Genomic DNA, 16498 nt, shown 5'->3' on the forward strand with positions numbered 1-16498 from the left:
TTATAGATTATATAAAAAAAAAAGAAAAGAGAAATATATATATATATATATATATATAATTTCATATGATTTATCCATGTGCGGCGCCCTAGCAAAAAAAAATGAATGTCATCCTTAGGTAATTTCGACATTCCGGACGCTCCGGCGCAGTTCATTTTGCCGTCAGAGGTCGCTTCAATGAATTCACCAATTTGAGTGTCAATTTTCTCGTGTCGAAAATATGGCAATATAGGTGTCATTTTCTACCAAAATTGGTATCCCGGACGAGTTGGCGCAGTCCATTTTGTCGTCGGAGGTCATCCGGAGAAGTTCGCATTTTCACCCGTCCTTTGGGCTTAATTGAAGTTCGATTTCGTGCAATTTCGTGAACTTTGTGTATTTGATGTGTGTATGTGACGAAAAAGGTCGTGACGATGTTTTCCTAAGGCTTGAAGTCCTATCAGGAACTCTTCCCTTGAGTCTTCGCAAAATAACCCATAACCGCTCGTTCATAAGACGATGGTCTTGTGCCAAAGATGCTAGACATCAAAGGAAAATAGGAATTGGCTAGAATTTCTAGAAGGGTGAGTCTCAATTCTAGCAATTCTAGTTTTCTAAGACGGTCAATAGGAACTCCTAGAACTAGATCCTAGGCTCCTAAGGAGGAGAAGAGAAGACCTCACAAAAATGAGGTCAACAATGGGTGAGCTCTCTTCTTTAAAATGGGTAAAAGTAGATCAAAAATAAAATTGATACAAGCAATCAACTATAATACCAACCATGCCAGAGAAGGAAAGTTATATTTACAAAGTTGCCAGAAACAGGGAACTTCTGTTTAGCAGAAAGGAGATGTGATAAAAGTTTAGATGCTGTGAATTGTGCCATCTATATCAATTGAGTTTAGAATGTTGAAATTTTTCATTGAGAACCAATTGATGTAATTCAAGTGATGGGTATTATTTATCTCCGGAATGAACAAGTAAATAAATAGCTAGCATGCCACAGATTTTGATGAAATGATATGATCGATAAACTTCACTCATGAGTCATGACAAAATAAAAATATAGATACAGCAGAACAAACTTACTTCAAGTTTACAAATGAAGACAGGATGTCCTTGCCTTTGTCCAGATAAAGCACCCTGTATAGTAAAGAAAAACATAAGAACATTATTCTTGTAGCATAGAAGAAGCATAAAAGTTTTAGCGAGTTGAAGAGTATAATATAAGGCGATCAATGGCTAACAAATGATAATTGATGATGAGTCTAAAAGACCGATCATCATCCTCGATGGCATAATTGATCACTTTTCATTTTTCATATTTCTATTTTTTTTAGCTTTATTAGTAGATGTATTTAAAGGAGTCTTTCCCTTCCCCTCATGTATACACTTCACATCACTCTCCATGAGACATTCTTTCTACTCTTTCTTCTCAATCTCATGTTTTCCCGAAGTTCTTCCTCTTAAGTAATCTTCTCTTCAAAACAATCAAGATTTCAAAACTACAAAATAATTAGATTACTGGCTGACACACTATGGATTGATAGTTAAATGATTAAGAAGAAATAGTTAAGTATAATAAAAATGAAAATATTAAAATAAATGTAAAATAGTAAAAACGTTGATTGAGAAGTGATTATATGACCACTATCAGAAACTATTGCCCATAAGCGGACAGAAAATTGACTTAAACTACTTTGCACATGTATAATAGAGGAAAGTACGCCAATAAGATGAATTAATTAAATCAATTTTAGACGATCTATGCAAAATAGATCAACTTGCATCTATTTTGTTATTTTTTTCATCCCCGCTTGCTGTTATTGAAAAGCTAGGTGGCAACTCTCCACTTCAACCTTCCCAATATAAATCAGCAAAAAAATTATTACAATATTATAATTATTGGTTTGCAATTTCAAGGTTTGCTGCAAACATAGAAGCTTGTTGATGGAATATTTTTAAATCTCATGCATACCATACATAGTCAATCTAAAAGAAGGCCCAATAAAGCCATCTAGCCCAAGACAAAATTAATTCCTATTTTTTAGGTTACTTTGTATCATTAATATAATACAGAAAAATTCAGATTTTACTTGGATGTCCAACCTTATAGTCTAGCAAGAATGCTTAAAAAGAAAAGGCTGGGCCAAAACACACAAAATGTTCGAAATCTGCTCAAATCAATTTGAGCTCAATCTCAAGTTCCACTTCAGACCAAACTGTTTCAAGTCAATTCCGAATTTGCTCTAACTCACTAAAATATAATTTGAGTTGCCTTGAAACTCGGATTAAAATGAGCACTAATTAGAAATATATATTTTATATACAACAATATGCATATAATACATATTGCAGTATTTATATGCATACACACAATTAATTAAAAACCAATTTCGAGTTCAATCATCTGAAATTCAGTTAGACTGTAATTTAAGTTGATCCAAACCGAACTCGCGTGTACCCGACTTGACATCAACCCTATAGTTCATGCTTGAGAATCAAAGTAGTCATTGCTTGGCCTCTTGTGGGTTTCAAAAGTCCAGTTTTAGGGTTAACAAGCTTAGATTTGGCTTAGCTAAGGTCAGCTCGACAAACATAAGCTGTGGGTCTAGATGCAAAAAATAAGCAAAGTTGTATCATTCTTTTCACTGACTACTAAATATTATATATATATATATATAATATTTAGTAGTCAGTGAAAAGAATGATACAACTTTGCTTATTTTTTGCATCTAGACCCACAGCTTATGTTTGTCGAGCTGACCTTAGCTAAGCCAAATCTAAGCTTGTTAATAAGTATATATATGTATGTATGTATGTATGTATGTATGTATGTAAATGTGAAACTTACCTCCCACCATATTTTAACATACTTCGACTGAGGTGGCTGAACACCCGGAACTTGTGTTAGGGGCATATTGATAGCTGTGTTGCTAGTTATCCCAAGAGAATTCATGCTCGACTGCTGTGACATTCCTGGTGTAGGAATCATTGTCCCATGTACTGAAGACATACCAGAAGGTCCAAGTCCATTAATTATGCCAGATGCCATGTTAATCCCACCTTGCCCTGTTTGGCCACTTTGTGACAGGTTTCCTTGACCAATACCTTGCGCAGACTGACCCATACCAATGCTGTTTTGGAGATTAGTCAAAGCTGGTGAAATACCCATGTTTGAGTTTCCTGAAACATGTGAATTGGTTGCAGTAAATGAACCAATTGCTGTGTTTTGAGCAACCTGTGTCGTTGGCATCAAAGCTCCTGATCCAGAAACAGATGTAATACCAGGCATTCCAGATGACGTCATTCCACTAGAAATCATATTTGACATGTGCACTGCCATGTGAGTTCCTCCAATTGCTTGAAGAGCAATAGAATTTGCTCCAGTGATGGAAGCTGAGTTCATCACTTGCCGATGCTGAGAAAGATTGTTCAAGATGTTGACATTGGCTTGAGCCGTGCCAGCAGGGCGCATTGCCTGTGACATAGAATTTACCAATGGTTTATGTTCTTGTATGACTTCACTGGTTACATTCATTTCTTGTGAAGTGGGAGATGGAGAAGATGTCTGCAAGCTAGTTACTCCTTGGGAAGAAACACTAGATATAGGTGGTAGATGTGGATAGCCAGCCCCAGAAACCATAGCTGGCACAGTAGTTGGTTCCTGGATAAGAAAATTTAAGTTTCAGTGCAGAAATTAAAATTAATTACAGTTTCAGGAAAAGAATTTTTCCCACTTTAAATGATTCTGCCCTACCACTTTTATTGCTGCAGAAGGAATATTAGCGGTGGGAGGTTGTCGATTGATCATCGACCCATTAACTGGAAAAAAAAACAGAATTAATCAGCTAATAAAAAAGTAACGCAGAACCAGAATCAAAAACATAAAATGGAACAAAGGGACAATTTTATTGTTCAAAATAGAACTAGAGCTACTTCTCGCCAAAAATTGTTATGAGAACTTCAATTTTTTACATGAAAGAAGAAAAATAAACCTTCAAAACTTCAAACAATTTAAGCAGTGCATGGCTGCAAAGATGAGTTCTAGAGTTTTAAGAGAGTAAACAGATAGTAAACCAGACTGAGCAGGCCAATTGCAGAGCAGACTCGTCATCCTACCAAATTATAACTATCCAGAAGAAATTTTAGGCTAATCATGCTTTAGCATGCTGCAAAATCTGCAAGCATTACTGCGACACATCACTTCATTATTGACAAATGTCACTGGCACCCCATACCTCCAACACAAGTTCAAATTTGAGGTATTTGTTATGGTCTGACCAAATGAAACAATCTGCCATTAATGACTACAGTTCCGGAAATATACATTATCATCATATCCTTTTTTTTTTCTTTTTTTTTCTTTTCGAGCTCTTCTAAGAGATTTTTCAGAGGATGCCTAACAACTGCATGAATACAACAATTACCATTATCAAATAGTTACCAAGTAACCATAAATCTAAAAGAAAGAAGGGTGGAAACGATGTCAAATCAGGCATCCATGTCCAATTTTGCTAAATACTAATCACAAACTCTTCACTCTAGAGGAGGATAAGGATGATTGCATCCATGTCTAATTTATTCAACCCAACCCAGCATATTACAATGGATATGAAGATAAATAAGTAAAACAGGGTTAAGTATTGCAGATATTTCTGGCTGGAAATTACTATGGGTCTTTAATTTATATACAAGAATGTGATCTGAATTTCGTGATGGAAAGAAGATGTCTTAAAGAAATGCCAAAAGTGCACCAGCTCAAGCCAGTTTGAAATCATTTAGGTGATTAAATTAGGGAATGAATTTTAAGAGATATAGATGGTTGGAATTTATGATGGTTAAAATATCTCATGACTTGTCATATATGCTCCTAGATGATAAATAAAAATGTTAAAAAAATGGGAAAATAATCTATACTTAAAATATTCTAAATTTTGGGCACTTAGGGTCCATTTGGGACAGTTGCAACTTATCAGTAAGCTGTTGCGATGCGGCTGTTGCTTCACAAAAGCTACTGCAAATAAGCTGGATGACTGCTTGTTTTTTGCAGTTTGAAAATAGCTATGCGTCAGCTATTTCTGAACAAATGATCATTCAACTCTTATGTAGTAATGTTGTTTGTAACATAACTATCATAGCAATATATTTGATACTTAAGAAGCAAAAATTCACTTCAGAACAATACAAAAAAAGGATATACATCTCATTTAAGTGAGTATCATAAATATTAAAATAAAGAAAAAACTATTAAAATTACATTTAATAATATGATTATATTATTTTTAAAATGTTGACGGCGTATGCCACGAGCTACACCGTCCTCCAGAGATATTATCAATTCTCGATTATTATCGGCGGTGGAATCTGTCAGACTGTTTGTCCACCGGAAAAAGTCACACTTCTCTGTAATTCTCCGCAGACACCTATTGAACTATCTCTCGTAGTTATGTGGCTGACGTGACGTTAGTAGAGAAGTCTGAAGTCCACATTGACACAGTAATCTTCGAGAGGTCCAAAAATCCTAGAGCTCATCTTTCAAGAATACTTTCAAAGACAATCTATTAGTCATAACACAAATTGAAATTGACAAATAAAAGTATTTAATATCAGTTTTGTCCAGAGGTGAGGTCTCAAAGAACTCGGTATAACAAACAACAAATATGTCATTATAAGAAAACAACATACCTTATAAAAAAATTTATTGGCCGTCTTTAACCCAGGTAATATCAAGCTCGTGTGTCACATATACATTTTACCAAAAAAAATCATTCAGAAGAACCTCAAAAACCATAGCAGCTAAAAGAATAGAGGAATGTGATTGTCTTCATTAAGATTTCACATATGACACCAACAACAACGACTAACAGACCATCCGAAAGACCCCATAATGTCAATTGTCTCACTATGGACCTCTCAAACACATCAAAAGAAAAACAAATGAAATATAAAAAAAAATACTTACAAATAGCGTAAAAACTCAAACAATCAATATCAAATAATGAAGAAAAAGAAATAAACTGAATAACATACAAATAATATTGAATAAAATAATATATATATATATATAATGAATACTCGAATCAATGTCTTATTATCGCATCCGGAATTTATTCTCTCAACTCCGCTATCTCGCTTTCATCTTCCCCATCTTTAATATAGGTGGTGGAATCATCATTCTCAAGCTGTGACAAAGAATGTCCAACACGATACTCAAATGCCTCAGCGGGTACATGCTCATGATCCTCGTCCACCCTACGGAAGTTGATGTCATTGCGAGAAGTATGTTGTCAAATATAATTGTGGAGTGTCATCGTGGCAATCACAATCAGCACCTGTTTGGGAAACGGGTAAGTGGCATATAGCAAAATCTAACTCATTTCTTCTTCCAAACACCAAAATTTCTCTCAATGACACCGTGTAATGAGAAATGTCTTTTATTAAATATTTTTTCATGTCTCATGTTACTTTACTGGTTCGCTCAATGTTAAGCATGTGGTATCTTGTATCAGGATAAGACTTGAGATACCTTCGCTACAATAGATATTCAGCATCAACCAAATAGTATTTACCTGATATGTCTTGTATGATTAGTATTGAGGAAAAAATGAATTAGGACATTTACTCAATCACAAGCATACCTATGGGTGAATGTGGGAAGTTGTACTTGTTATTCCGTGTTACAGCTTTGAAAATTCTATTGTCATGTGTACTGCCCTCCTAACCAGGCATGACAAAAGTGCACATGCTGAAGTTGCATACACCATAACATTCTGCGTCGGGGACCAATAACGGCCGATGAATGCGATCTTCTTATTATTTAGAACATGTGCATCAACGTGTATTCTATTGATTGCTCGAATACAATTCTGGAGAGATAATGATGGGTTACATAATAATATTATTTTTTGAAAATTTAATATAATAAATTTGAGAAATTACTTTAAAGAATGGCATATACCGTTTATTATGTGAAATCTCTGTGGGGGTCCGTTCAAACATAAGATCTGTTAGTTTTATGACTTGTGCAAAAAAACTTACAAGTGCATTCAACCCCATTGAGAAGTGTCTGCAAATTATTTCGAATGTGTGTTGGAATCGCTTTATTGCTCCTCGCATTGATTCATTTTATAATAGTAGGTAGAGGGTTATCGCCAACACCTCTCGCGAAGTCGTCCTGGAAGAGCCATGAAGTTCATGATTTCTATATAATTCCTCCAACACATCGTTGAATAACACCTATGTCATGCGGAACATATTGCTAAATCTCATTGAGTACACCGCAAGCAACTCCCCAACCTATTTGTATGCAACATATGAGGATGTCATGCAAAGAGAGTGTTCTATGTACGAGTTATAATATTCGTACATCAAGCATCGGTAGTTGCAACTCTTCCTCTGCGTCTTTCTCTTGTTACATCCATGTAGATCAGTATCATATTGGTTAATACAGAAGCATCAATGAATTAGCTACAATCATATAAGATTAAGAACAACACAATAAACAAAGAAGCGCCACTAAATAAAAGACTTGTACCATTTTGTCGATGAAATATCCAAAGCAAAATGAAAAACAATAAACAAATATAAATGTCCCAAGCGATTGTAAATAAAAATATCTCTCAAATGTTCCTGCATACATAAAAATATCATAGGTATGCCACCCTACGGTCATTGGACATCTTGACGAAAAAATCTTTATGAGTCGGAGCTTGAAAGAGAAAATTAGATTTTCCTAGAAATTATATTGCTCGTACACCAATTAAAGTGTAAAATAATATACTGATCACACACCACACCAACAGATTCCCACAAAGTCGGTGTCGCGCTCACTCGTTTTATATCGCGCCCTCCCTCCCTCCCTCAATGATCAACATCTAAAACTCTCTTACTCTCTGTTTCAAGCACGAGAAATTTGTCTCTTACCAATTCTCTCCATCTTGCTTTCATAATGCTTCATCTTCGCCCCCTTTCTTCCATCTCTTCCTATGATAACAACATCGCTACCATCTAAACTAAAACTAGTTGGCTCTAATACTCCCCACATTTTTTACGAGTCTGTATAACCTTTAGCGCAAAAAATTTAATCGTTGCATACATCTATGATTTCTTCATACATAGTTACAATTTTTATGTGGGACTTCAACATGAACTCATTAAACCAACAACCATTGAATTGAAAGCACTTCCAAGCACTAACACTAATAGGGTAGAATTTTTCATATGCTCTTTATATCGATAAATTTTACTTTTAATATTTTAACAATAAAACGAGCATAAATACAAAAAAAAGTTCACTCATTAACTAGATTCAACTGCCTCACATAAGGATGTGATAATACTTCGGAGACACTTCAGTTATGAAAAATCCACAGAGCCATCAACATATTAAACATGTTCATCTTTATCATCACCTTCATCAATTATAAAATATATGTAAGTTCCATCATTCGCATATGCTTGACCAACTTGCCTCAAGTCCTACTCATTTATTACCGACGCTTGCTCTTTCAACTTATAAATATTTGCTTGGAATTCACTTCAATCAACCGCTAAATTCCTTTTATTATAGTTGACACACACACATGAAAAAAAAATTTGAATAGATATAAATATTACATGAATAAAAATAAAAGAACATATTCAATAATTATTTGTGCCAAGAGGAATTGATGTCCGCCAAATGATACATAGTTTTTAACATGAAACAAAATTTATTCTTATGAGTCCCTATAATTGTGTCTATACGATCTATAACAACATCAAGATTAATACATTTGTGAACCATCAATCATTGCTTTGTATTCTAACAAGCACCAATTTAGCTATTTCTATACACCCACCATCATACACACAAGAATATTGATTTTAGATTCACTGCCATAAGAAGAAAAAAACTCTAACACAAACACAAAAAACCTTAATGTTTGATTCAAACAAAGATTCAAAGATGGTTTGAACAAAGGTTGAGCCTTCTTTAAGGAGTTTAGAACCTTATGCAAAAGCATATTGAAATAGGTTAACACTAGGTTCGAACAATAGTAGGAGGTTAATTTTTTTAAAAAAAAAAGGCTAGAATGTTTAAAATAGATTCGAAAAAAATTTGAGTCCTCTTTTAACCAGACTTGAACTAGTTAAACAAGATTCAAATTAAAATTGAACAAAGTTGGAACCAAATTTAAACAAGATTTGATGCAAACTTGAAACTATTTAAACTTTTCCTAGAATTTAAATCGATGTTTCATCAGGTTCTACATTTGCATGTCTATCAAACTACCTGAATAACTCATTTTCACAAAAATATTCTTGCTCATAACATCTTAAAATCAATAAATATTCATTTTAATGAAATATCCATAACATTTAAACATAAAAAAACATAGCAATAAAGGTTAAATTTCAATTTTACTCCATTAAAACTTTTTAGCCACCATCATAATGTTCTTATTGTGATATTGGAAGAATAACCACTTAGTCGATGTCTCTTCTTCTTCTTCTTCTTCTTCTTCTTCTCTGAAAGGATCTAGATTCCATTGTAGGATGTTCCTTCCTACAAAGCTCTTAAGGCAATTTCCAACACCGAGTTCATCCATCTTGCTTGATCAGTTGTCAACGGGTATACTGTTGCATTGAATTTAATCCCCAATGACTCCCTATAGGCTTCCAGAAAAAATAAAAGATTCTCATCTTAGATATGTTGGACCTCCCTCAGCAATGGCAACTCAGAAAGTAGGTTATATGTCTAAAAAATTTGAATTTCTCTTATTTGGGATTGCCCTACGTCTGATATCGGCTTCCCAATCTCATGAACTTTCTAGACATCCAATATCAGTCCTGCTGGCACTCCTCTCAATATCAACAAAACGGTAGCTCGAGGCACCACTATCTCATTCCCTGCATGAATACTTATACTTCAATTCAGTTGGAGTCTCTCTCTCGGGTTCAACTCGAATCACTGGCGTCTCTTCCTCATTGGTAGAAAGTTGAAAATCATCTTTAAAATCTTCATCTTCTCCTGGATCACTATTCATTTCTTCAACCGCTCCCTGACCAGTGAAAGTGATCAATCTCCTGGTTGTGCAACCAAATTCATTATGCCCAACCCCATAACACCTGAAGCACTTCTTGGCTATGATGGATTTAAGAATGCAGCTTGGTTCTATCTATTATCCATTATGTATCAGTTGTTCCTATGATAGGGTCATCATGGATATTCTCCTGGGTGTATTATGGTTGTAAAATCCTAAGCTTGAACTTTGCCTGTAAAATATCTCAGTTGCCCAGTGACACGATCTCTCTACTTTTGAAGCTATGGTCTGAACATTGTCTATAGTTAGTCGGTAGGAACTAGTGTTGCATTTCCAGCTTCATCTTAGACCAAGGAGTAATCTTATATTTTTCCTAATGCTGAGACATGGACTTTATATTCTCTCTATAGAGACGTCGTGACCAGTCTTCTTCATTGCTAATATTCTCCTTATGGAAGGGATCCAGATTCTCATCTCTTTCAACCCTTCGACTCTCCAAATCTCGGTCCAAAGTAATCCCCCCTAGGTCCCGTCATCAAATTTTGCATGCCTCTGTTGAAGGCGATGGCTCTCCAGCTATATCTCATCTCGAGTAGGGTCTGGCATGTATCTCTTTGGTGGCATAACTAGTTTTTAGATATGGGTAGGTGGAAGGAGGCAAAAAAAATTTGATTTAGGGTTGCTGATTTTAAAAAAGTCAACAAGCGAAACTTAGGGTTAGGTCAAATTTTGCATATGTTTTGGGGATATGAAAGAATATTTTTGGGTGAAAGTTGCTTCCGTAGGGGCAGATGCTAGGAAAACCTAAGATAGAACTAGGGTTAAAATACTAGAGTTAACCCAAACAACAATAGGAAAACAAATATTATTGCTTAAAGCAAATAAGTGGTGACATTTAAGCACACTTGAAAGGGAAAATACAACACAAGACACCTCAGAATCAAAAATAGCAAAATGCATAGAAATAATCAAGCTGGGGTGGAATATTGGGGGTGGTGGTAATCGACGAGGATTTGGCCATCCGATGAAGTAGCAAGGAGTGGGTGAAGGTAGAAAGGCGCGGCGCGACAGCGAAAGGTGTGGAAGGCGAAAGCGAAGGGGAGGATTTACAACAAGGGCAGCAAACTGGAAAGAGCGGAATGGATGGCTGGGAAGCTGAAACAACAGAAAACAGTAGTTTATAGGCGGCTACAGTGAGGGGAATGCCGGTGGAAGCAACGGGGGATGTGGATAACTGCAGGACAGCATGAGGAAGGTTGCCAGGGTGGTGACAGCGAGGAAAGGTGGGTGAATTGAAAAAAGCAAGGTGTGGCTGCATAAATGGAGGGTGATTGGGAGAAAGAATGTGGAAAATGATAGGGAAGATAAACACCGCCTCAGAGAAGAGATACGGTAAGAGTACCACCCAAACCCTCGGATACAGTCCTCAAAAGGAGAAACAGATGTCAGTGTCTGTCCTGACAAAAATCTGAGCTAAAACTGAATTTTAAATTCTTATACGACACATATATAGAAAGGACAAAAGGATGAAAGAATAATATAAAAAAAAGCATAAAAAAGAAAAACAAGACTGTTTCGGCCGTCTCCTGCAATTGTAAAATCCAGCGGTACAGTAGTAGTTATAGTAAAAATCCGTAATAAGCTCCCGTGTTAGGTTCGCGGGATCAATCTTTTCCTTGAGCTTTGATTGTTGTTCGATTTCGTTCATGAGATCTCCAGAGCAATCCAAAGTTGTATCAATCTTTCTGCTGCTATGTATAAAGCAATTCATTGCAAATATTAGGAATTAGTTACACCCACTTGACTAGATAGTGCCAAATCCTCGACAGAATTACAGAGTGGTGCTTTAGCAAGAATCAAAGATGGATTATTCAAGGCTCAAAAATAGAAAACTTATGGCTCTTCTTGATAAATCCTTTTCCTGTGAAGGAGAGGACGGTCCTACAAGGATTTTCTGCTGCAATGAGAGGAGGTATAGTATTTATTTATCCAAGAGAAGTGTACTTGAAACAAGTCAATAAACAATTTTTGCTCAAAATAGTAAGAAGTGGTATGCATTATCTCAGCCTTTATTTACTTGCTTGCTTAACTTATTCCACTGTAAATTCAAGTCCTACACATGAATACAACTTCTAGCAATGCAGTTAACTTTTTATAGCATACTATAGAGTTGAATTAAATAACTTGTTACTTAATCTTTTCTCAGTCGCGCTCCAAGCACCTTTTCATCTATCACCAAAATCACACATTTGTGTACAATGAAGTCTTTAAATATGTTTTGCTTATTATAAGGGGGTGTTGGAATAGGTTGGAAAAACTCTAGGGGTTGTGTACCAATTAGAATAGATAACAAACAAAAGGACAATGGAAGTAAATTGTATGCACCCATAATCATGCCAGAAATTAGAAAGTTATGCTACGAAGATTACTAAACTGACAAGAACAAGTACAGAATCGGTGAAAAAAAAAACTAAAAAAAGCCTTTTGTTACTCAGACCAAGCATTCCAAATACAATTTGTTAATAAAATGTGAACTTGATAATAACCTGATGGAATAGAAGTTGAAGCAGGCCCTGGAACAGCAGCAGGAGCAGCAGCCGTATCCAGTTTCACAATGCCTTGGTTACTTGTCATATTTCCAATCAAAGGATGACTTAAAGCAGCTCTGCCGTCCATAAAATTCTCAGAGATCAAAACAGTAAAATGAGAGTTCTTAACATTATCAGCAGTTGGATCTGCAGCCCGAGAATTGCGCCTTCCCTGCACCATTAGATAAAAATTGCATATATGAACTTTTGTTTTTACTGCTTTTGTCTAATAATCAGCATCAACATCTTTAACCTTATCCTAAGTTGTTAGTTTCATGAGTCCTCATTTTCCATTCTTCATATTGAGTGTTTTAAACTTATTATTGATAAATCATGTTGAGCTAATTTCATTCATGAAACCATAGGTTTGCCCCTTCTTCCTAATTCATTGACATTGGTTTATCTACGCATCTAATTTATGCATTTCAGCCCTTTGTTATATACGTCCAAATCACCTAATGTCTATAGTTAATTATCTTATCTTCAATTAATGCCGCTCCAATTGTTCCTCTAGAGTATTTTTTTTTATTATTATTATTGCTAACTTTGCAAAACATACATCTTAACGTTATCTTATGCTACAGCTAAATTTAGATGTCAACAAATTTTTGTCGCAACACTCAAATTCACAAAACATCAAAGACTTCAGAACCTTAGAAAATCAACATTTAAGTCTCTCAAATATCCTCTCTTATATCATAATACTTCTAAGACACTTTCTCATTTCATCCTAACATCAAAAAGATAGAACCTCGTCAATATTCTTATTATTCATATAATAGATCCAAGATACTTAAGCCCATCATACATAAAAAATCACATTATCTTCTACTTATATTAGGTAATGGTTCTTAAAATTACATTCATTAAAATTATAGAAGATTTATATAAATACCACTCAATTCTTACAGATTTACATACTTAACACCCAAACTTAAATTTTTAGATACATACAACCTTACCAGCAGCCTAGGAAAAGATGTATTTCACTTTCTAAAAGTCAAAATGGTAGTCTTTTTAATGTGATATGAATGATTTGAACGTAAATGTTAAAAAACAAAGTTTAAGTGTAAGATAAGTAAATCCATAGGAATTAGGTGGTATGCATGTAAATGCCCCTAAAATTATATATCATGTAACGAGTCCCTCCTTCCCTACCTCTTGTCCGCAGTGGTGCCCACTCTCTCCAATCATGGAAGAGAGCTTAAGAAACACAGATCAATGCCTTCTATCAATCAATCAATTTTTCTATGGACAACAGATTACAATTTGTGTGCTTTCCTTTAAAGTCGTTGAGCCCTTCTTAATTTTATAAACTTATCCTCTAATAAAAATCCAATAAAAATTATGTAAAGCTTTTTCCATTGCTTTATTTTTATGCATGATATCATAAAATGGTTATAGTTTTCTTCCAATCCTTATTTTCTTTCTCTAACGTTAGGATTACCTAATTTCAATATTATTCCCCTTACCAGATTCTCCTTCTTAAGCCTCCCCTCTTATAAAAAAAAAAAAGCAATAAATATTCTGGAGAGGTTTTTTTCCATTGCTTTATTTTATGGATGTAACCATAGCAAGGTTATGATTTTCTTTCAATGTTTAGTAATTTTCTCTAAAGTGAGGATTTCTTACTTTCAGTATTATTCCTCTTATCAGATTCTCCTTCTACTCATTGTGAATAGGTTCTTTAGCTTCCTTTTAAAAGAATTGATCATAATTAGTGGTGAAAACAGCACAATGAAAGAACCCTAGAATAGCCAGCATCATATCACTTAAAATAGTAAAAATTTCCTTAAATTATCTCAAATAGTAAAGGTCTTTATGAAAGGAAAACGAAAGCTCCAACATCTTGTGGATCAACCAACAGAGCCTAAAGACATAATTTTGCACTTTGCAAAGAAATTAATTCAATCGTCATGACATGGTTGTAGAACACTATGATACTGAAGATAAGTAGCCTAAGGATTTGAAGTTTGTACTTCGCGAAGGAGCGGATTTGATGAACATGATATGGTTGAAGAACAATATACTACCGAAGATCAGTGGATCACTACAGAAGAGATTTAAGATATATATAAACAAACAAATTCAAAAGTTGTTGCACTTAACTATTAAATCAAGGCAAAGCACACCCCTATCAAATAAGGTAACATCCCTGTCATTGAATACTTTAATGTCATGAAAGATTACTAATTGAAGTTAGACTACTATCAACATCTCAAGGGTCATTGTTTGAGAATGTAGTGATCCTAAAATAATTTGTGGAACGAGAAAGAATTTGAGTTTTTGGTAGGACACAACAACGTATTTGAGCAAAACAAAATCCAAATTTAAAAAAGCAAAAATGTTCATTCATTGAAAATATTTTCTCGTATGAGACTAAAAACAGAAGAATGATGTAATCATCAATAGTTTGTGTTGACTTCATTTTCGAGTGAGGTCTTTACTTCTTTCCTTAGAGCCTAGGGTCTAGCCTTAGATGTTCCTTGTTGACCCTTTTAGAGGACTAGTCCTAGGACCCACACCGCTTAGAAAATTAAAGCCACTCCTTTACTCCTTCGAGTCTGATACGAGCGGTTCTGAATTCTCGGCATTTTTGCTGAGTTCATTAGAACCGACATATGAAACTCAAGATAAGATCCTACATGAGTAGGAGCAGCCCCTAGGGAAATCCTTAATAACTCGAGCACTCGCGGACGCCACAATTTTCGCAACCACTAAACCACGCACGACATTAACTTGAACTAAACTGACCTTCAACGAGCTTGTCCGGACGACCCCGGATGACAAAATAGACCGCATAAGCGCGTCTGAAACGTCGATTTTACCTGAAAAAACTCTCAAATTGGTATGGTTTCGCGCGCAGGTAAATGGCACCGAAATTGATGCACGTGCTTATTTAAATAAAAGGTACAAGTCCAGGCACAGGCCAGGTTCAATACGAGTTGGAAATGGGTTGAACACAAGCTAAATAATTTCAAATTTCAAATTTTTAAAATTTCAAAAGAGTCATTTAATCCCACCATAATTGAATTCATTTAGAAATTATTATTAGCCAAATTTTACTCTCCCCCATACATTAAAGTTAATCAATTCTCTGCCCAATGTAGCGTAACAAAATTTTTGGAATTCCCGGGATACAAATCCCGCTCCGCTTGTCTCCTCCTTGATTCGGCCCCCTTTCTTCCCCCGCTCACCTCCTCTCTTCTGCATCGAAACCCTTACATGCTTGGTTGCCCCCTCTCACGAGCTCCTCCTCTGCGCCAAGGACCTCCGCTTGCCTCTCCTCTACGTCGAGGACTCCGTTCGACTCCATCAAAACCCTCGATTGGCATACGAGCTCTTCTCCTCCTGCTTCACCTTCTCATCCCACTGAAGCCCTCGCCTCCCTGGATCGAAGCCCTAGTCGACCTCCTTTTCTTCCTCGCTACTCCCGTTCCTCCTCGTTCTCCAGCCGAAATAAAAATTTTTTTTCTGCTTTGGTATGTGTCTGTCTATGCCAGCTTTCCTCATTTTGTTTGGTTTTAACTTTCCATTTGGTTAAATTGCGAGATTTGCATCCTATAACAGAGGTATGTTGCTTTTAGTGCCTATGTATTTATTTACATGACCTACATTTGTGATCTTTTGGTATGTCGTGAAGGATATGGGTGTTATAAACGTGACATTTTCGAATGTTAGATACACAAATACATAAGAATTGGGTGTTCGCTCTGCGAAAGACAAATTTGAGGGTTATAACTATTTGATGGCATTTGTCCTCAGTCGTGCTTTTCTTTTCTTTTAAGGGACATTTTAGTTGTGGCTCTCAGATCTTTTTTTGGAAGCTTTTTCATATAAGTATTTTGTGGAGCTGATTAATAAAGTTGTTGCTGAGTTGCAAGGCATTTGCATGCTTACCATC

At 35.5% G+C, this 16498-nt stretch overlaps 1 protein-coding gene across 1 annotated transcript in view; it reads right to left on the reverse strand.

The window, feature by feature from the left end:
• Positions 1–16498, reverse strand: part of LOC110035686 (mediator of RNA polymerase II transcription subunit 25-like) — a 100441-nt gene that overhangs the window by 49432 nt on the left and 34511 nt on the right. The window contains exons 6-9 of the mRNA XM_020739958.1: positions 12553–12766; positions 3739–3803; positions 2833–3645; positions 1068–1121 (exon numbers count right to left, since the gene is read on the reverse strand). Of these exons, the coding sequence (XP_020595617.1) occupies positions 1068–1121; positions 2833–3645; positions 3739–3803; positions 12553–12766 (1146 nt within the window). The remainder of the gene's footprint in view (positions 1–1067; positions 1122–2832; positions 3646–3738; positions 3804–12552; positions 12767–16498) is intronic.

Source organism: Phalaenopsis equestris, unplaced genomic scaffold (assembly GCF_001263595.1).
Source record: "Phalaenopsis equestris unplaced genomic scaffold, ASM126359v1 Scaffold199114, whole genome shotgun sequence".
Lineage (NCBI taxonomy): Eukaryota > Viridiplantae > Streptophyta > Magnoliopsida > Asparagales > Orchidaceae > Phalaenopsis > Phalaenopsis equestris.